Source organism: Gymnoscopelus braueri, assembly GCF_963280865.1.
Source record: "Gymnoscopelus braueri genome assembly, chromosome: 9".
NCBI lineage: Eukaryota > Metazoa > Chordata > Actinopteri > Myctophiformes > Myctophidae > Gymnoscopelus > Gymnoscopelus braueri.
In genome coordinates, this window is record NC_137610.1 from 13,075,444 (window position 1) to 13,094,749 (window position 19,306).

The 19,306-nt window shown below is 39.9% G+C and overlaps 2 protein-coding genes across 4 annotated transcripts; one reads left to right on the forward strand and one right to left on the reverse strand.

The window, feature by feature from the left end:
- The first annotated feature begins 547 nt into the window (after positions 1 to 547).
- gatd1 (glutamine amidotransferase class 1 domain containing 1) lies at positions 548 to 5,244 on the forward strand. The gene is made up of 7 exons (XM_080438303.1): positions 548 to 697; positions 1,627 to 1,703; positions 2,551 to 2,656; positions 3,390 to 3,497; positions 3,895 to 3,986; positions 4,074 to 4,167; positions 4,266 to 5,244. Exons 1-7 carry the CDS (start codon positions 649 to 651, stop codon positions 4,379 to 4,381), a joined length of 642 nt encoding a protein of 213 aa, XP_080294429.1. The 5' UTR covers positions 548 to 648; the 3' UTR covers positions 4,382 to 5,244.
- Positions 5,245 to 5,383: 139 nt separating this feature from the next.
- Positions 5,384 to 18,809, reverse strand: chid1 (chitinase domain containing 1). Of its 3 annotated transcripts, none has more exons than XM_080438300.1 (13): positions 18,681 to 18,809; positions 18,337 to 18,566; positions 17,487 to 17,630; positions 16,601 to 16,733; positions 15,780 to 15,824; positions 15,543 to 15,649; positions 15,250 to 15,311; positions 15,057 to 15,146; positions 14,847 to 14,948; positions 13,740 to 13,892; positions 6,228 to 6,308; positions 6,088 to 6,130; positions 5,384 to 5,928 (listed from the first exon to the last, which is right to left on the reverse strand). In XM_080438300.1, the coding sequence occupies exons 2-13, from the start codon at positions 18,451 to 18,453 to the stop codon at positions 5,830 to 5,832; spliced, it is 1,176 nt and encodes a 391-aa protein (XP_080294426.1). In that variant the 5' UTR covers positions 18,454 to 18,566; positions 18,681 to 18,809; the 3' UTR covers positions 5,384 to 5,829. The 3 variants fall into 3 exon arrangements, with proteins under 3 accessions (XP_080294426.1, XP_080294427.1, XP_080294428.1); XM_080438301.1 differs by having other exon boundaries at positions 18,676 to 18,795; XM_080438302.1 differs by having other exon boundaries at positions 13,740 to 13,889; positions 18,337 to 18,793.
- Between the last annotated feature and the right edge of the window lie 497 nt (positions 18,810 to 19,306).

A 19,306-nucleotide genomic window follows, 5' to 3' on the forward strand; every position in this document is an offset into this window, starting at 1 on the left:
AAAAAACAATAATATCATTTTTGCAATTATTTTGCTATGAACTATGCATTATTTAGCTTTTTGTGTTTTTTAATTGCAGCATCTTCCTTTCTTTTAATTACAAAAAACAAAAATAACAAAACATGGTTATTGTCAGCAGCAGTCAAACATTGTCAATGAAAACGTTTTGCAACCCAAGTGGTGTAAAGCACATATACTCAAGTACTGTACTTAGCACTTTTTTTGTATTAATTTTTTTAACTTTACTAGAGTATTTCAAATCTTCTGTACTTTTAGTTTTACTCCACTACATCTCAGAGGCAAATATTGTACTTTTATTCAACTTTAATTACTAGTTACTTTGTATATTTAGACTATTACATTGCAGTAGCCTATTGCTACTTTTACTTAAGTAATAATTGTGAGTACTTTTCCCACCACTGCCTGTAGTACCTTCCATAGAGTTAAAAAGGTACCTTCCCAAATCACAAGCCTACGATGGAACATTTATTTTGAAAATCATTCAGCGGATGTTGTTGTCAGCTGACTTACTGACTGCTACATTTCCTTCTCATATTGTGTCCTGTCTCTTCTGATACAGCTAATTGATTTCAAGCAAATTAATTAGGTTGCATAATATTGAAACTTGAAACTTAAGGGGAAACAGAAATGTCAGCCAAACCAACTTGTCTGATAGTGGCAAGTGCTGCTCCGCAAGGTAGGTCCATTGAACATTTTTATTATGAGACGATCGGCCTATCTCGCTGTCTGTACCACTATGACTCTATCAACCCTTTTACTATCAAGGTCCATTATTTATTCACCATTTGATGAGATTTAGCTAGCTCTGGTCCATAGAAGGAGTTCTCCTTCTAGGCTATGGATCAGAGCTAAGATTTAGCCTCACACTCTCAAGAGTTAAAGATCTATTAAGGGTCCATTTGGTTATACCAACACTCCTCCATCATTTAGCTGGGGACCACCTGGAATCCCCTCAAGGACCACTGGTGGTCCCCGGACCACTGGTTGAGAATCACGTACCGCACTATTGAATAGTTCTGGTCCTCCTGTTTGCTATCATAGTGAGTTATTAGCATTGGATCAAGCGATCATAGATGTATTTGTCTATTTTTATATTTTTATATCGTATATAAAAATGATCAATTACATCTATGATCGTCTTGATTCCAAGGCTAGTGAGTTATAGCAGTTTATTCATAATTTATTTTATTTTATTCATAAAATAATTATTAATATTCTATTCATAAAATAGCTGATCTACAAGCTCACAAGGCGTCAACTCTGCGGTGTTATGAGCAGTGATGGAAGAAGTACTCGCATGTATTACTTAAGTAAAAGTAATACCTTAGTGTAGAAATTACAAGTAAAAATCTGGAATTAGAAATTTACCTGAGTAAAATTACAAAAGTATTGGTATCAAAATGTACTTAAAGTACTCATTATGCAGAATGTCCCATTTTCACAAGTTTTCAAATGTATAAGATGTATGAAAATCTTTTGAAAATAGCTGATCTAAAAGCTCACACAAGGTGTCACCTCTGGAACGTGTTATGAGCTTGTAGATTGGCTATTTTCAGAACGGGGCATAGCAGAAGGCATTTTAATGTGTGTGTCTTGTTCACGCAGGGGTGTCGGCCAAGTCATTCCACCAGTCCTTTACTCTGTGCACGTCAGTGTTTAACTTGCAGACGGCCACACCAGGGGTAAGAATCTCTTCATTAAAGCATTGGTTCTCAAAGTGGGGGCCGGGGACCCCCAGGAGTCCTTGGGGGGGGGGGATTCCAGGAAGTCCCCAGCAAAAAATAGTCAATATAGCATCTGCATCACAATCATTTCAACCACTTAATCCATGTATTGGTTGGCTATTCAAAAATAGCAGATCTACAAGCTCACAGCGCGTCACTTTGTGTCGCACGGTGAGCTTGTATATCTGCAATATTTTTTGGGCTTATAAGTAGTTAAAGGTAGGGTAAGTGAATTTGTTTGGATTTTTTTTAAATTAAAGTAAAAAGTACTATATTCTGATAGTAATCATTGCTACAGAGCGTTTGTTCGGAGACAGGGGTCGCTCCAGCTCTTTAGTAAAGAGAATATAGTACATTTTCAGGTAGGTGACAACATTTAAGCCAATCAGGAGAGAGCACTGAAAATGCATTTTCTGTTTAATAAAGAGCTGGAGAAATATGGGAGACTCCTTTTACTGAACAAACACACTATAGCAATGAGTACTATCAGATAGACCTATAGACCCATATAGACCCATTTTGCAATTATTTGAATAATTGCAAATCACTTACCCTAACTTTAATTAATAATGTACATTTTCCCTTCCTACAAATGTAGTGGAGTCAAAGGTACAATATTTTTCTTTGAAATGTAGTGTAGTGAAAGTCACAAGTATCCAAAAACACAAATACTCAAGTGAATTACTGATACTCAAAAAATGCACTTAAGTACTCAAGTAAATGTACTTCGTTACGGTCCATCACTGGGCACAGAACACTCAGTCAGTGCAGGGCGTTCTAATTTGTCGTTCTGTACTGTATGCAGGGCAAGCCTATCGACTTTACTGGGGTTGATGAAAGCACTGCTAGGTGGGTGCAGGACTTCAGTGTGAAACCTTATGCAACACCTGCCAAACTTGAATCTATTGATGGTGAGTACCAAGAAAATATTTAATAGGCTCTATGCACAGCAGCCATATTGGACAAACTTTGGGCCCCTTCCTTACTTCCTCCACAGGTGTTACTAATGGTACTAATAAAGGCTCCGTTCCATTTAGTGTAGCACAGTGGTTCACAAAACTTAATTGCAAGGACCTCCATAACCACAAATGTACACTTTTCCATTTGTACACTCTCAGAGTTACGCACCCGTACGGGGCCATTTGGAACCCTGAGAGTGTTTCCGGTGAGCCAACATGCACAATATCAGCACCCTGACTCTGTTTGACCAGAATGGAACAGAACCTTCATTAGTATCATTGGGTAACACCTGTGAAAGAAGTAAGGAAGAGGCCCAATTTCTTTCCAATATGGCTGCTGTGCATAGAGCCTATTGGATAATCTACACAGACAGGAAATAAAATGTTTGTAATCTAATAATCAAAATGTGAATGCTTGTCCTGTTGTTCAATATTATGATTTTATATTATTTTAATTAATTTCAATATTACATTCAAAATATAAAAGTTATGTTTCTTGACAGCTGTGTAAATGGTAAGCCATTTCAAGATATTTTTGAGTTCAGACAACTGTGAACATTTCCCATAAATTTGTATAACATGACAGCGAATTCATAAAAAATAATTGGTACACTTAACTAGTTGCAGCCCTATTTGGTTTTGTTTTGATTAAAGCTCAAGGTCATGTCATGATGGCCTGTTCCAGGTGCCCGGTACCAAGCGTTACTCATTCCAGACTGCCCAGGAGCCCTGAATGACCTGGCACACAGCGGCTCCTTACACCGTATCCTCACACACTTCATCTCTCAGCAGAGTGAGTCCTTTGAAGCAGTTTGAAGCAGTGCACCGGATTGGACACTAGATGTGCCACCATCTTTCTTGTAGTTTGGACATGTTATTACCTATCTCCTTTAGGGGAGGGGGACAACAGACTTATAACTTAAGTTAGATAAGATATGGTATGATCATGTTTCTAGGGAGCAACATTTCCACTATAGGTACTTTCTCTTCCCCATCATCTTTATTGAATATAAACGCTGTTTGGGTTCTTGAAAACCTTACATTTCTGTGTGTTACCACTACTCTATGTGCATACTTTACAGTACATATTAATGGGAGGCAGGCAACAACAGGCAACTGTAATGTACAGATCTGGTGTATAAGGACACTGACTGGTCATTGATGCTGGAGCTGTTTTGCCTTAAATGCAGAACCTGTGTGCGCTGTGGGCCAGGGAGTATCAGCTTTATGTTGTGCCACTGAGGGACAGAAGTGGATCTTCAATGGGTACAGTTTAACAGGGGTGAGTCTCTCAGCTCTGATATTTATGTACATGATGGGAATGTAAAAGGTATTTCTAGTAACAAGTTGTAATTATTTTCCATCCAAGCCATCCGTGTTTGAGCTGGTGCGAAGGCCTGACTTTGCAAACCTGCCTCTGATCGTGGAGGACTTTGTGAAAGACAGCGGTGGATCATACACAGGTGAGCAGAGAAGTACAGATATTGTAACATATGTGTAAAAATGTTCTGTCATAATACCCAAAGCTAACCATACAATCCTTTTGTCTTTCGTTTTTCAGCGAGTCAAGAGGATGCTATGCATGTGGTCATAGACAGACACCTAGTAACTGGTCAGAATATTCAGGCAACATCAATTGCGGTGAATAATCTAATCCTGCTCTGCAATGGAAAATAAAACTACCATACTAACAGTTCAAATCCCATGCACTCTAATGGTTCCCAAACTGGGGGTTTGATTTTGGGGGGTCCTCAGATGATTAGCTTAATGTGCAACATTTTCTCACTCAACAGTTAACAAACCAACATGCAGTGTATACAGGGTATCTGCGCATTTCTAAAGTGACAATTTAAGGACTTAAGACCATTTAATACCATCAAAATAAAAACTACTAGTAAGACCATTACAAAGTAAAAAATAACCAAATTGTCAAATATTATCTAAGAAAGAGGCAACAATTGTGAAAAATGCGAGGCGTTGTGAGCTTGTAGTTCAGCTATTTCCACTATTTATGTGGAACCAAGTCAAACTAAACCTAATGCCTCAACTCCTACAATTCCAAGTGCTTGTCGGGGTGAAGGTCCCCGACAAGCTTCAATTATGTTCAAATATGATTATTTTGGGGGGTCAGGGCCTGAAAAGTGTAGGAACCCTTGCTCTAAGGTTACGGACACACCAGAGTTTTATTCTGCCTATGTGGCCGTCTTTTTGCAATGCTTTTCAATGGGAAGGGAGTGGAAAGCCGTGCAATGGCAACAAAACGCTCCGTTCCCATTGAAAAGCATTGCAAACACATGGCCGCATAGGCAGAATCAAACTCTGGTGTGTCCGTACCCTAAATCCTCAATCTGTTCTGTTCCATACTTATATTCATTTTACAGTTTACAGGACAACTAGCAGGCATCTAAATAAAGGTTGAGTTCATGATTGTGGTCATGACGATGAAATCACACAGACACAAAAAAAAGTTTAAAAGAAAAAACATTGGAATGTTAGTAAATGGAAGCTCAAGGTTATTCCACACAACATGAGCGCCAGATGCATGCTCACAACACCAATGCCAAACACCAAAGCAGATAAGATAAGTCTTCAATTGAGCCAACTGGAAGAAGCTTTCCACACAATTAAAGTTCAATAATTAGAACCAGCGAGAGTGAACGCCTGATAACAAAACATTGATTTGGCTCAACGGTTTTTAATAATTATCTTGGTCATGCACATACTTTGTAAAAGGGAAATCTGCTACTGCCATCTCAGTGTACTGCAAGTTGGGTTTTTGTTTCTTCACAAAATGATATGTTTTGAATTGTGACTCGTGTCCATGAAAAGGGAATAAAACTATTTTTCAAAGTAACATGTCCCTGGTTTATATCGACAACATGATTCCTCAAACCGCTGCTTTGACATCCTCTGGGGCAGCAGCAGTGCAGATTGAGTATTAACTAAGCTCAGTCAATGGTTGGTCCAGAGTTCAGCTGAGTAACTCAAAAGAAGAAAAAAATCACTGCAAACAGCACTGGCATTTTTGGTACACCATGATTGAAAAAAAATAATCAGACATTTGGAAACCCACATGCTGGTGTTTTGAAGGTCCATGGTAGTCATAAACTAGTCATTTGGCCTTTTCATAGAAGATCGTAGAAATAGTCCAGCCCTTGTCCTAATTCCCACATGGATATTCCTGTGCCCAGTTCTGTGGCTAATGACATCCGTAGGTAGATAGACTGAAAAGAAATAGGAAACTCTTAGTGCACAGTCAAAATGTATATAACTGGCAACTAGTGATCAAATGGGGGTTGTTTAATGTTATTACACATTTCATATGTTATTTATTGAGTAAATGTGTTCATGCGCAAAGCTAAAATGAAATATAAGAGCTTCACCTTAAGAGTTGGGAAGTACACGACATGCTTGACTCCATTATTCCTAGAAATAAAGCAAAGCAACAAATTTGGTCAAGTTATGCCAAAAGGGTGCGTCACCCATCATTTGTTATTCCAAAAAATCATTATGTTATCTCCACCTCTTGTAAGAGAAATAGTGCTCTCCACTGTATTCATCCCAGAGAAGTTTTGGCCTCAGCTCTCGCAAAATTTCAATGTACCTGCAGGAAATAAGACAGGAGAGTAATAAAAAGAAAGATACGTTAGCCTAATTCTTAAAACTGCTCTACCTTTTATTTATTTTGTTTTCATCAGTTATTTATAGAATTTTCAAACCACAGATTTAGGTTGTGCGGCATAATAGCATTCTATGAGATTCGGTAATGACATGCCTCTTGATTTTACTCGGCAACAGTGTTGCATATTTAAAGTAATACAATGCAGGTCCACAAAAAACCTTTGTGGACCCGATTTTTAGCAGACTCTGCTGGTCATTACCGTCACTGCAGGCCGTTCGTTTATTCCTGCGTTACCCAGAATTCCATTTGTTTTCACCGGAAGACGGAAGCGTTTCAAAAAGCGTTCTTTTAATTGTTTTATACTATCTGTGGATCGTTTCTCTTAGCCAGTGGAGCTTTAGTTACCGTGAGCTGTGTTTTCTTTGTTTTTCGATCTTCAAATCCTACAATCTCTTAAAAACAGCGTGAGATTCCTTTTTGTTATTAGCGCGGTAGTTCCTGGCCAAACAGGAAACCGGTGCATTTCCGTTTCCGTTTTCCGGCCGGATGACGTCATTTTTGCGGGAATGGCTAACCTAACCACCGTTTCAATAGAAAATATAATAGAAAAGGCTTTCGGGGGCGAAATTCATGGAGTGGGTGTTGTGAAACATTTGCCACTCACAAAAGATATACAATTTAACTTTAGTTTTGTTGAAAAAGTTACCTAGTATTACTTTAACAACTCAAACTCGAGACATGTCATAATAGGTGACCAACGAGTCGCGGTGTGTTGGGAGCTTGTAGATCAGCTATTTTCGGCGAAGAGATTTAGAGTAGATAGTGGAGGGAAAAAAGATAAGGGACAAGTATAGATCCCTGGGGGACCCCGGTCAATGAAGTATATAGGGTTTAAGTGGTTAATTCATGGTTTTCGGCCATTCCAAATGAACCGTGGTATTTATTTATCACATTCACTAAATTGTTTGGATGGGATGTGAACTGGCATGGACATGTAAACATATAAAATTATCATTTTAATAATTTTTTATGACATTATGAAGTGTTTCTACATTAATTAAACGTAGGGTAGGTGATTTTATTTTGTTAAAATAAGTGTTAAATAGCTCTATATACTGTTTATTCATTAACAGGAGTCTCCATGTCTCTCCAGCTCTTTAGTGAGCAGAATGCATTTTCAGGTAGGGATACCAATTTGATCCAATCAGAAGAGAGAACTCACACAAGATACAGGAAGTGATGACACAAAGAAATGAGCAGACTAAGTTAGAACTGGAACAGTGTGAAATTGAACCTGATAAACGGGTTCTCTCCCGATTGACTGAAATTTAGAAAATGTATTTTCTATGTATTAAAGAGCTGGAGAGACGGAGAACAAACACTCTTTAGCAATGATTAATATCACTGTAGGAGCCATGAATTGGTTTATTGGTATTATGATTATGTTTGGTTATTGTTAGTTATATATTTGGTCAATGCCCTGTCACTGGTGTGTGTGAGTGGATGAGTGAGTGACGGGCATAGGGGAGGATACCTGGTTACCTCAAAAGCACCACCTGACTACCTGCTGAGTGACAGACAGAGAGAGAGAGGGGGTGTTTGGGAGCCTACTTTTTGTTGACCGCTTTATACTTTATTTTGCTTTATTGTTTTGGTTACTGTGATCGCCTTGCTATGAGTTCAAGCACCTTTAATTACGTTCTTTTTTGTTGCTTTAATAAACCCCTTAAAACGCATCGTTTGGATCCAGTGAATCTCATTTTGTTTGTAGCGCGTCACACAATAGATCTGGCCCATCTCATCGCCTCTCGCGACTTATTTTAGTTTAGTTCTGTGCAGTCGCATACATTGTCAACAAAAAACGGTAATGTTGATAGCATCAAACAAGATCGGATCAAGTGGACATGAATTAAAGACGGTCGGAGACACAGACGGAGGACAACAAACATTTCGTGAGTCACGGTCAAAGTCAACCTCAAAGTCAGGTACGATTGCGGGCTGTATACTAAAGGAAGGAATGCAGTTCGCATATTCTTTAGTCCATTGGGGACGATGGAATGCCTGATCACAGGTTGAGTTGACAAAGCTAACTGAATGATAATAAGGAGCCTCCGTGCTGCGCTGTCAATAAAGGATTCTCCGCTGGCCCTTTAAATCCGCTGCTCCGTCTATTTAAAAATGCTGTTGCGCTGCTGATGTATGAATTGAATACATACCGTATATGTTTTCTGGATAAGTTTCCTTTCAATCTGTGGAATGTGGATGTGTTAAATGGCACAATTAATTGAGAAGGAAAATTAAAAGGAAAAATGAGTGATTTAAATACTGAGGAGGTTACCAGTTCTCAATCTGAAATGGAACGTGGGAAAAGAGAAATCACACTCACGGCAAAGGCCATGCTGAATAAAATTGAAAAGCTTGAACGGGAACGTTCAGTGTCTGTCAATAAGATGAAAGCACTCATACCGCAAATAAAGTCCTTAATGGAAAAAAGGGGAAATGTTTTGCGAGTGGAATCTCTACTGGTGACTTTGAATGAGCATAATGCAAATGCCATAATGTCTCATAATGGGTTATTGTCTATATTACCCGAAGAGGAAGAGGAAAAGGAAAGACAAAACGAATGGTTTTCCAGCATTTCAAAATACAGCAATTTATTTAAAGGTGAAGTGGAAAATTGGTTGAATGAATTAAAGGAAACAGGACATGTGTCTGACAGTGGTGCGCAAACTCAATTTGTTCCTGTTGAAATGAGTTCACAGTTGGAAGTTGAAAATGTTGTAGGCCTACTGAATGAACAGGTGGCCATTCTCACAGCGGATAAACCTGACGCAATAATGCAAGTTGAATCAATAACCATGACACATGAACTTCAAGATGATGTACAGCCAAACGACAGTATTTCAAATGTGGGAAGAAAATCAAGAACGCAAAATTCTACTGCTTCAAAACTGTCTTCTGCATGTCTGAGGGCTAAAGCTGACTTGGCAGCCTTACAGATCAAACAGACCCTGTTAAAGGACAGACATGAACTTGAGGCTGAGGAGGAAATGTTGCGTAAAAGAAAGGAGCAACTGAATCATGAACTTGAAGCTGAGAAGGAAATACTGCGCAAAAGAAAGGAGCAGATGCAGTTGGATGCGGACGTGGCAGCACAAATGGCCAAATTAAATGTGTTAAAATCTCAAAGTGTCATAAGTGGGAGATCCTCTAAAACAAGACATGCAGATGGAATGAATTCTTATGTGGAAAAAACGCAAGGAAAAGCACAAACCCTCAGTGCTAATGCCAATCCATTTACACCAAGAATGTCACAAAATCATGTGGACACAGGAACAAAGCCTAAGGACAAAAACACCTCTCAGTTCATTCATTCATTTCATTCACAATCACAGCCTCTGTCAGTTATGCACTCTGGACCTAAGCCACGCCCACTTCCAAGCAATCACGAAAACACATCAATGCAGCACGTCTCAAATGTAACTACTACTCATCATGGAAATGCAAATGTTAATTCTGACAATGTTAATTCTGGAAATGAAAATGCAAATAATGGTCAAAATGACATGCTAGGTATTATGAGGAAACAAAATGAAATAACCACACTGTTAATACAGCAGCAATGCATCTCATCTTTGCCAAAGAGAGAGGTACCGATCTATGATGGGGATCCATTAAAATATCATGCTTTTATGAGGGCTTTTGAGAATGGAGTGGAAAATAATACTCAAAATTACAGTGACCGTCTATATTACCTGGAGCAGCAGACAAATGGTCTCCCCAGGGAACTTGTTAGGAGCTGCCAGCACCTGGACCCTGCAAGAGGGTATGCTAAAGCTAAGGCTCTATTGAGAGAGGAGTTTGGAAACGAGCAGAAAATAGCATCTGCATACATGGACAAGGCTCTTTCATGGCAACCCATTAAAACTGAAGATGTGAAAGCTCTTCAAGAGTACAGCCTCTTTCTTAGAGGCTGCTGTAATGCCATGGAAGAGGTGCAATATTTACATGAGCTGGACATGCCTGCAAATATGCTGACCATTATTAGGAAGTTGCCATACAAATACAGAGACAAGTGGAGAAATATAGCCTGTGAACTACAGGAAAGGCGCAGACGAAGAGCTACATTCATGGACATCACTGATTTCATTGGGAAACAAGTGAAAATATTATCTGACCCAGTATTTGGAAACATACAGGATGTTCCATCACTAACCACAACTAAAAGTGTGAGCAAGTACACTCCACAACCTTGTTCCGGAATGAAAGGAACTAGCTACGCCACTACTGTGACCCCTGTAAAACCTATGAATCAGCTTGGAGTGGAAGAGAAGGAACATGTTCAAGGAACAATGGAAACATGTCTTTACTGTGGAGAAGGACACATGTTGGATATGTGCCCCCAGCTGGGGAAAAGACCTCATAAAGAGAAGATAGGCTTCTTGAGAGAGAACCGTGTCTGTTTTGGCTGTTTGTGTATTGGACACATAAGCAAAGTTTGCAGAAAACGGATTACCTGTGAAAAATGTGGTCTCAAACATCCAACTGTACTTCACATCACTTCAAAAGAATGGGACAAAGAGTCTGACCAAGCTGAGAGGAGGTCAGGGATATCAGTGGATGGCACAGTAGTATCGAGTGGCCTTACTGGGGCTGGTGACAATAACTGTAAACTGCCTATTGTTCCAGTACAGGTTAAGTCCAATAAGGGGAGCAAGATTGTTACCACCTATGCTTTCTTGGACCCAGGAAGCTCTGCAGTATTCTGTACTGAAGCTCTAATGCACAAACTGGACCTTACAGGGAGGAAGGCACATATTCTCTTGAGGACAATGGGCCAAGAGAAAGTAGTTTCTAGTCACATTGTACCAGGACTGGAAGTCGCTGGCTTGAATGAGAAGCGCTTCTGTAAACTGCCCAAGGCTTACACACAGGTGTGCATGCCTGTCCATAAAGGGAACATTCCCAGACAGAAGGATCTTCAGAGATGGCCTCATTTCACTCATATTCATCTGCCTGAGATTGATGCTGACATTGAGCTGTTGATAGGGACAAATGTTCCTGAGGCTTTAGAACCACTGCAAGTCATTAGCAGTCTAAATAATGGTCCTTATGCCATCAGGACGATGCTGGGCTGGACTGTGAACGGACCGCTAAATGGAGGCAGCGATGATGCAATAGAATGTCAGCAGCCAGAGTTATTAGTGAATAGGGTGTCTGTTGTGAACTTGGATGAACAGCAGTTTAAGACAGATTTCCCCGAATGCAGTGCTGATGAACAAACTGGCATGTCAAGAGAAGACAGGGAACTGGTCATAAAATCACCTGAGAGTGAGTGGCCTGTCAATTCTGATGATGCTCATCAACTACCATCAAATGACCCGGAGGTCAAGACATCTGTTGCAGTCAACGCTGTACAGGCCGGAGAGGAGGTTGCTGCAGTGATTCACATGATCCATTACTTGGACTCTTGGACCCGTCTGATAAAGTCTGTATCTTGGATCTCGAGGTTTAAGACCTGGATCTTGTCTCTTTGTGAGAGGAGGAGGCAAGTGAAAATCAACCAGTCTGACTTGGCTGTGGACAAAAAGAGCTGTTCAATGGAAAAGGACATGGAAACCTTGAAGAGGAAAACCGTTTCAAGTTGCCTGTCAGTGGAGGAGCTTGAGAAGGCAGAACTGGAAATCAGGACGTTCAGACAACTGAAGAGGATTCCAGAGGACTTCTCCAGGCCACACAAAGGCAAAAATGTGAAGGAGGATAGTCACATCCACCTACTTTGCCCACTGATGGAAATGGAAAATAACAAAGAACAGCTGCCTGGATCGCCCAATAACCAAGAGCTGCTTGATCCAGGAGGTCGAAGAGGACTAATGCTTTGACAATGTCATGACCTGTAGGATTCCGGTTGAAGATGGATTACAATTATTTCTTGGATTACAATTATTGCTTGGATTTTGACCTTTTGACAATTTTTTGACTTTTGACCCTTTGACTTTGCGACGAGAGTGTTTACTCTGAAAATGACTATTTGCGCGGGAACATCTGGCGTTACGAACAATGACTCGTTTCGCGATCTGCTGAAAGAAGATTCTGCCTTATGTGAAAAAGAAAAAAGTTTGGTACTCTGATTACTGTTATTTATTTCATGTTCTCCTATTATGCATTTTTGATGTAATTATTAAGTCATAACCTAATAATTAGGGGCTGGCGTGTAGGAGCCATGAATTGGTTTATTGGTATTATGATTATGTTTGGTTATTGTTAGTTATATATTTGGTCAATGCCCTGTCACTGGTGTGTGTGAGTGGATGAGTGAGTGACGGGCATAGGGGAGGATACCTGGTTACCTCAAAAGCACCACCTGACTACCTGCTGAGTGACAGACAGAGAGAGAGAGGGGGTGTTTGGGAGCCTACTTTTTGTTGACCGCTTTATACTTTATTTTGCTTTATTGTTTTGATTACTGTGATCGCCTTGCTATGAGTTCAAGCACCTTTAATTACGTTCTTTTTTGTTGCTTTAATAAACCCCTTAAAACGCATCGTTTGGATCCAGTGAATCTCATTTTGTTTGTAGCGCGTCACACAATAGATCTGGCCCATCTCATCGCCTCTCGCGACTTATTTTAGTTTAGTTCTGTGCAGTCGCATACAATCACAATATAGTGCTTTAACCGTAAAAAACTTACCCTACCTTAAAGTGTAAATACATCTTAAGAAATGACATTAATTAATAGACAAAACTGCAAAATCAATATTGTCACATTTAATTTAGACCTTCTATAGCAAGGTAAGGTAAAGAATGTCCCCAAGGGGTATTGTTTGCAACAGCAGTAAAAAAAAAATATTGAATCATGTGTATCTCAGGATCAACATGGGAACAGCATGGATTCCATGTTGATCTTGGACTTAATGTGGCCAGCCTGTGATGTCGGGCGTCTGGGGTAAGTCAGTCAGATCGAGAAAGGAGCGCTTGTTTTTGCGACACAAGTTGGGAAAACAAGTGCTCCTTTCTCAATCCGGACGATTTTCCACATGCACTGTAACATATATGTGTATGTGCGTGTGCGTGTGTGAGTGCGTGCATGTGCATATACTGTATATATGTATATCCCAGTCTGGGTGGAGAGTGATAAAAGTAACGTGAGGGTGAGGGGTTATATGGCAGCTGACCAATCAGTGCATAGTTGCATACTTAAGTGGCATCTTCCCTCTGGGTTATAGCAGCTATAGCAGTTATTGCAGTCAGTGCAAACTACTGTGCTGAACTGGCACTGTGAAAGAAGTGCTACTTAAGGAAATTAACGCGTCAAATATGGAGGAAACTCGGCCACCAAACATAGTTGTTGCAGATGGTTTGGTAGAATTCATGGCTTCTTCCATTTTCCAACTGTAATTACACAATCCTTACCTAGTCCCCAGGATTGGTTCAGCACCTTGGTTGGAGAAGTCCAACCCATACAAGTTAAGTCCAATCAGGATCTTTTGTCTCCATTGAATATTGGGTGACAACTGGAGCACACAGTCTCTTACCCAAGGCAGAGGTGAGCTTGGGCCTGGTCTACTGGGAACAAAGACAGAGAGTGAGCAGCTTCTACCACTTTGTACTGTAAGTATGAATAGAATCCCATTTAAGTAGTCATTCTTTTACATCTCTGTACCTAAAGAAATACTATTGTATCAGGCCTGACCTCTAGTAGTCGAATAGTCGACTAATTAGTCGAGGGGTGTCTGAGTCGACTGCCAATCTCTTGAATTATAAAAAATATATATTAAAAAAATAGTTTCTGGGCGGTGAAACCGCCCCTATAAGTGAGATCTGGAAAAATGTACATTTTCCTGCGCTGTGATCTGGGCCCAGGAAATTTGTACAATTATCCTGCGCTGTGATTGGCCAATCACAATCTATTCAGGACTGTGATTGGCCAGTGTCACATGACACATGTGCATAGCCCTATATAAGCAACCATAACTTGAAAAAAACCATAAGTTGGTTTTTTTCAAGTTATGGTTTTGTCCATCATAAAGAGTGTTTCAATAAATGTATTCATTTTTACTTTGTATATGATTGATCATCATTGGTTGACTCCTTTCAGTATTGTAGTTAGCTAGGAATACACCGCCCACTTCACACAGGGTGTGATTTTTTATATTAATTAACTAATAGTTTGCATATACATATATGATTATATACATCATGATTTATTGGGAGAAACCAATAGTATATGTTAAATCAGACACTAAGCACCCCTACAGCCCAAATGGAATGTTCCTCTATTGCATATTTTTTGCATGATTTGACTGAGAGATAGGCAGTCGAATCAGACTGATTCGACTGCCAATCTCAGTCAAATCATGCACAAAAAACGTTTTTTTGTAGTTTTTTTGCATTAGTCGACTGCCAGTCGACTATTGGCAATTAGTCGCCAATCAGATTCGACTATACAAATCCTTAGTCGGGGACAGGCCTAGTATCCAGTTTGAACGGTTGAATGACATTTGTCTGTAAGAGCCTCACCTCCCAGCATTGGAGTAGTCATAGGTCATAAGACTGAACCCATCCACTACTGGAGCCAACTGTTCAAACTCTTCCCTGCCAAACATGCCCGGTTGCCCTGAGCTGGTTGGAGAGATATTCGGATCAGAAATGCTTCCAAATCAGCACATCAGTCATTGATTCATTTTGTGGCATTTAAACAGAATAAAAAAGAAACCCCATTATATTCACCTTGTCACAGCAGGTGGAATGACAAGCACACAGTCATATCTTTTTGCCTTCAGAGCTTCACAAATGTGTTTCACCATGTGGACGAGCTCCCTGCATGAAAAAAGATAAACAGCACTTGCTTATTTGCAACTGACCCTGGAAGACAGGGAAATTTAGTGTTATCCATTCAGGGAAAAGCAATAAAGTAACTCACTTTCTTTTGTTTCCTCCCAGCTGGCTCCACAGCTCCAAAGTAAAACCATCAAAGCCTTCTGTCTGCAAAGTCATACAACAGCATGAAATCATTGTATTTAAGGAATATTGCTACGGCTGCAGTGTAATATACACAGTAGCTTTATCTGGCACCTCATTTTGCCACTTCAATTCATTACCCAGCCTGCAGCATTGTGTGGCAGCCAGGGTATTGTAATCACTCCTATCTGTTGACAAAATAAGTTGTTGGTGCGGAAAGGGTTTGCCCCCCCAGTTGTGTATTTTTTAAATTACCTTTGCGACATCCACTAGCTCACTCCCCAGCTCTTCAATTTCATCCTCGCTATCCAGTACACTCATGTAATCCTGGTAAGACCAGCCATCAAATAGCAGTCGAGGCACTGAAAGCGAGACACATGGAGCACTTGGCTTAAAATGACTCAGAGTGATCATAAAATGCTAGCTCTGTTCCAAACAAGCAGAGCTGAGCAAGCTAGTAGTGGGTATAGAGGACAAAGATGATCTACTCACCTATCTTGATTTTTCTATTCGACTTCCGGACAGATTTGACCCAGCCTGAAAAGTAGAGAACACAATCCCTAACACTTTACTAAGGGGACAATGCCCAATCTATGTTCCGTTGTACGACAGTGTTGTGCACTGAAAATAGCCAATTTCCAAGTAGATCGGCTATTTTTTACGCAGAACACCATCGTATGACGATGTATAAATCAGGCTTAAAGGAGAATTTTGGACTAAGGTTTTCTTACATTTTCTATGACGTTATGATATCTTAGGATGAATGGTACAGTAGAAAAATGTCATAACTCCTTACAGGGTCCGCCACAGCTTAAAACGTGCGCGGATAGGCCTTGCGCTAGATCGCATATTTTAATAGCTTTTTTTCTTTTTTTTTGTTGTGAGATCTGACGTTCATAGTGACAGAACACTATGAAACCCCCCAAAAAAAACAGAAGTCTCGCTAGACGAGATTGAAATCTCGAGATTTCAATCTCGTCTAGCGAGACTTCTGTTGTTTTTTTTTTCTCTTTTTTTGACAGTGTTCTGTCACTATGAACGTCAGATCTCACAAAAAAAAAAAAAAAAAAGCTATTAAAATATGTGATCTAACGCAAGGCCTATCCGCGCACGTTTTAAGCTGTGGCGGACCTGAGATGGAGTTATGAAAATGTTCTACTGTACCATTCATCCTAAGATATCGTCAGAAATAGAATATCATAGAAAAGGTAAGAAAACCTTAGTCCAAAATTCTCCTTTAAGGCAAAGTCTTTATAAATACAATTAATATCTGCTGTCTGAACAATAGGGTCAAGTGAAGTGATCTTTTTTACCTGGGTCATGGTCATGGAGGCCGGTGACATCAAAGCTTTCAGGTCCCCGTCGACGGAGCTGAAGCCACACTGGAGAGACTGAAGTCAGTTTCGAACCAAATACCTTGGCTACATCATAGCCGTGGGAATTCCACTGTGGGGTGGGGTGGCAGGATACGACAGAGACACAAATGCAATATTGTGCATTAGAACAATACTGTATTTATCACTGTATTTAAGTCAACAGGGTCCGAAATCAACTTTGTAGCTCACCTGCCAAATGTCTGGTAGATGAAAGATTACACATGCCAAACTTTTTTTTTAATAAACAAAAGGAATTTAAGAATCAGAGACACACACACACTACAGTATTTGCAGTTGCGCAATAAAGATATGATTGGAACACAGTGTAGGTATTATTGTATTATTGTGGTTTATTATTGGTAACATTGTGGTATGAAACATTTTGGCCGAGCACCTTCTTCAGGCATTTCCCTGAAGAAGGTCCTTGACTGAAAGTCTTTTGAACTAATTAACAAATATCATGTGTCTTTTAAGTTAAAAGACACATGATATTTGTTTCATGTTGCTAATTATATATTATGCAGCTGTGTGCCTTCATACTGTATGTCTTAATCTACTGAAGACTTCTGATTAATGAAGGTTAAAGGTGAAAGCAAATGAGAGAATGAATAGAGATGATGTTGGCAACTTATGTTCCCTTATATTGTTATTATGGATAACACATCTATCATTTAACTGGACAACTGGATATATTGCTCAGCACTAGTTATAACACAATTATGTCCACGTACATATTAGTGATCCTTTATGTACGATGTATGATATGACAGCATTGTGTATGATACACAATGCTGTGTATCCTTTGACTTGGTTTCATACGTACTGGTGTGATGTATCCGAGCACAGGTCCTTGGAATGTCCGTTTAACATGAGAACAATATCTCTTTTCCTCTTTCACAATGTCCTTCCATTGTGGGTCTGACACAACAAGGCCTCTTTCCAACACTGGTAACTCTGCGGGTGATGCCTATTGATACAGATGAGATTAAAAGACATATTAGCAAGAGTGACAGACATCCATGGCATTTACAATAGCTGTGGTACAGGTACGGTGATATCAAGTGAGATCTGGTCCTCATGAAGGTCACTTTCTGCAGCTCTCAAAATCACTGTGGTGGAAGAAGTACTCAGATATTTTACTTAAGTAAAAGTAGCAATACCACAATATAAAAATACTCTGTTGCAAGCAAAAGGCCTGTGTTCAAAATGTCACTTGAGTAAAAGCAGAAAAATATTGGCATCAAAATATACTTAAAGTACCAAAAGTAAAAAGGTACTAAAATGTTTGAAAATAACAGATCTACAAGCTCACACATTGTGAGCTTGTAGATCGTCTATTTTCTAATAGTATGTATAATACCTGCTGAAGTGGTTAATGTATGTTTTATAATTTATATATAGATTTTATATCTGCAAAGTAACTACTGTAGTGACTTAAGTTTTCAAATAATTGTAGTGGAGTAAAAGTACAATATTTGCCTCTGAGATGTAGTGGGGTAGAAGTAAAAGTGTTAGTAAATGTTACTTTAGTTACTTTACACCACTGCAAAATCAGATGACATGAGACTGCAAGGACTTGCACAGCATGGCAGCAAAAACAACAATACAAACACTGCTCACACATACATTATGGGGGCCACAACAATACAACAAGTTCACTCCAGTCCACTCACCTCAGCCTCCACAGTCTTGTGTGCTGCCTTCTTGGCGTCTGTCTTTGAAAGCGTGCCACCAACCAGCCAGCACGACGAGATGGTGTGCAGCAGGATCAACGTTATTCTCATTTCCATTCAGCTGAACAGGAGTCGTATGAAGTGATAATATAATATGATCAGCCGACGTGTTCATTCAGGTCGGGGTGGTGCTCTGTGTCTGTGATCAGTGCAGGACAGGTACTTCCTTCCTGAATGAGATGACATGAGATGGGGCAGATAACTTATTATAGAGACTGCAGAGCATAACACAGGATCAACCTGTCTATAACAACTCACTGGAATTATTATAATACATACAAAACCTCGCTTTGCAGCCAGCTGACCACCGAACGATGCATTTCATTGTGTCATTCATTTAAAGTCATTTGGGGCTCTTTTTACACCCCTCCAGTCTGGTGGACTATACAGGACAGATACTGGTTTCGTTTGAGCATGGTGGAGTCTATGAGAGCCCATAGTCCGAGGGGACGAGAGCGTTGTGATTGGCTAGGGGTGCCGTGAACACAATTATGACACGTAGTGCACACAATACACACGCATACACGTACAGTTTGATTTTGTGAACACATTTGTAATACTAGGCAATTTTATTATAGGATAACAAGCCTGCTCCATGGCCAACAACTTTAATGGCAGAGGTTGCCGCAGTACAGATCATAGTACGAGTCTGATCCTGTGTAGGTGAAACAGTTAGTGGAAACGTTGTAAATAATGATAATTTGAAGACTAAAAATATATTATTATTTTTTATATATATAAACCAGCCGTCACCATAGAACGATTTAGCCAATCACAGCGAGATCGCCCGGCTCCCTCCCTGGGCTATGGGATGGAATTCCACCTCGTAGCAAAACCGGAAGTGTGGTCTGGTTTTTTTTTCAAAATAAAGGTCCTCGCAAAACCTGCGTTATGCGGTTCACTACATAGG

Bases quoted from the DNA above. Each gene is read 5' to 3' on its own strand.
- chid1 (XM_080438300.1), bottom strand. From the start codon at position 18,453: ATGGAAATGAGAATAACGTTGATCCTGCTGCACACCATCTCGTCGTGC. The intron at 15,312-15,542 runs GTAATTTAAAAA...ATGACTTTGCAG, and splicing joins AGCTAGTGGATGTCGCAAAG to ACAGAAGGCTTTGATGGTTT. The intron at 13,893-14,846 runs GTGAGGCTCTTA...CTTTGTTCCCAG, and splicing joins GACTACTCCAATGCTGGGAG to TAGACCAGGCCCAAGCTCAC.
- gatd1 (XM_080438303.1), top strand. From the start codon at position 649: ATGTCAGCCAAACCAACTTGTCTGATAGTGGCAAGTGCTGCTCCGCAA. The intron at 1,704-2,550 runs GTAAGAATCTCT...TACTGTATGCAG, and splicing joins TGCAGACGGCCACACCAGGG to GGCAAGCCTATCGACTTTAC. The intron at 4,168-4,265 runs GTGAGCAGAGAA...TTCGTTTTTCAG, and splicing joins CAGCGGTGGATCATACACAG to CGAGTCAAGAGGATGCTATG.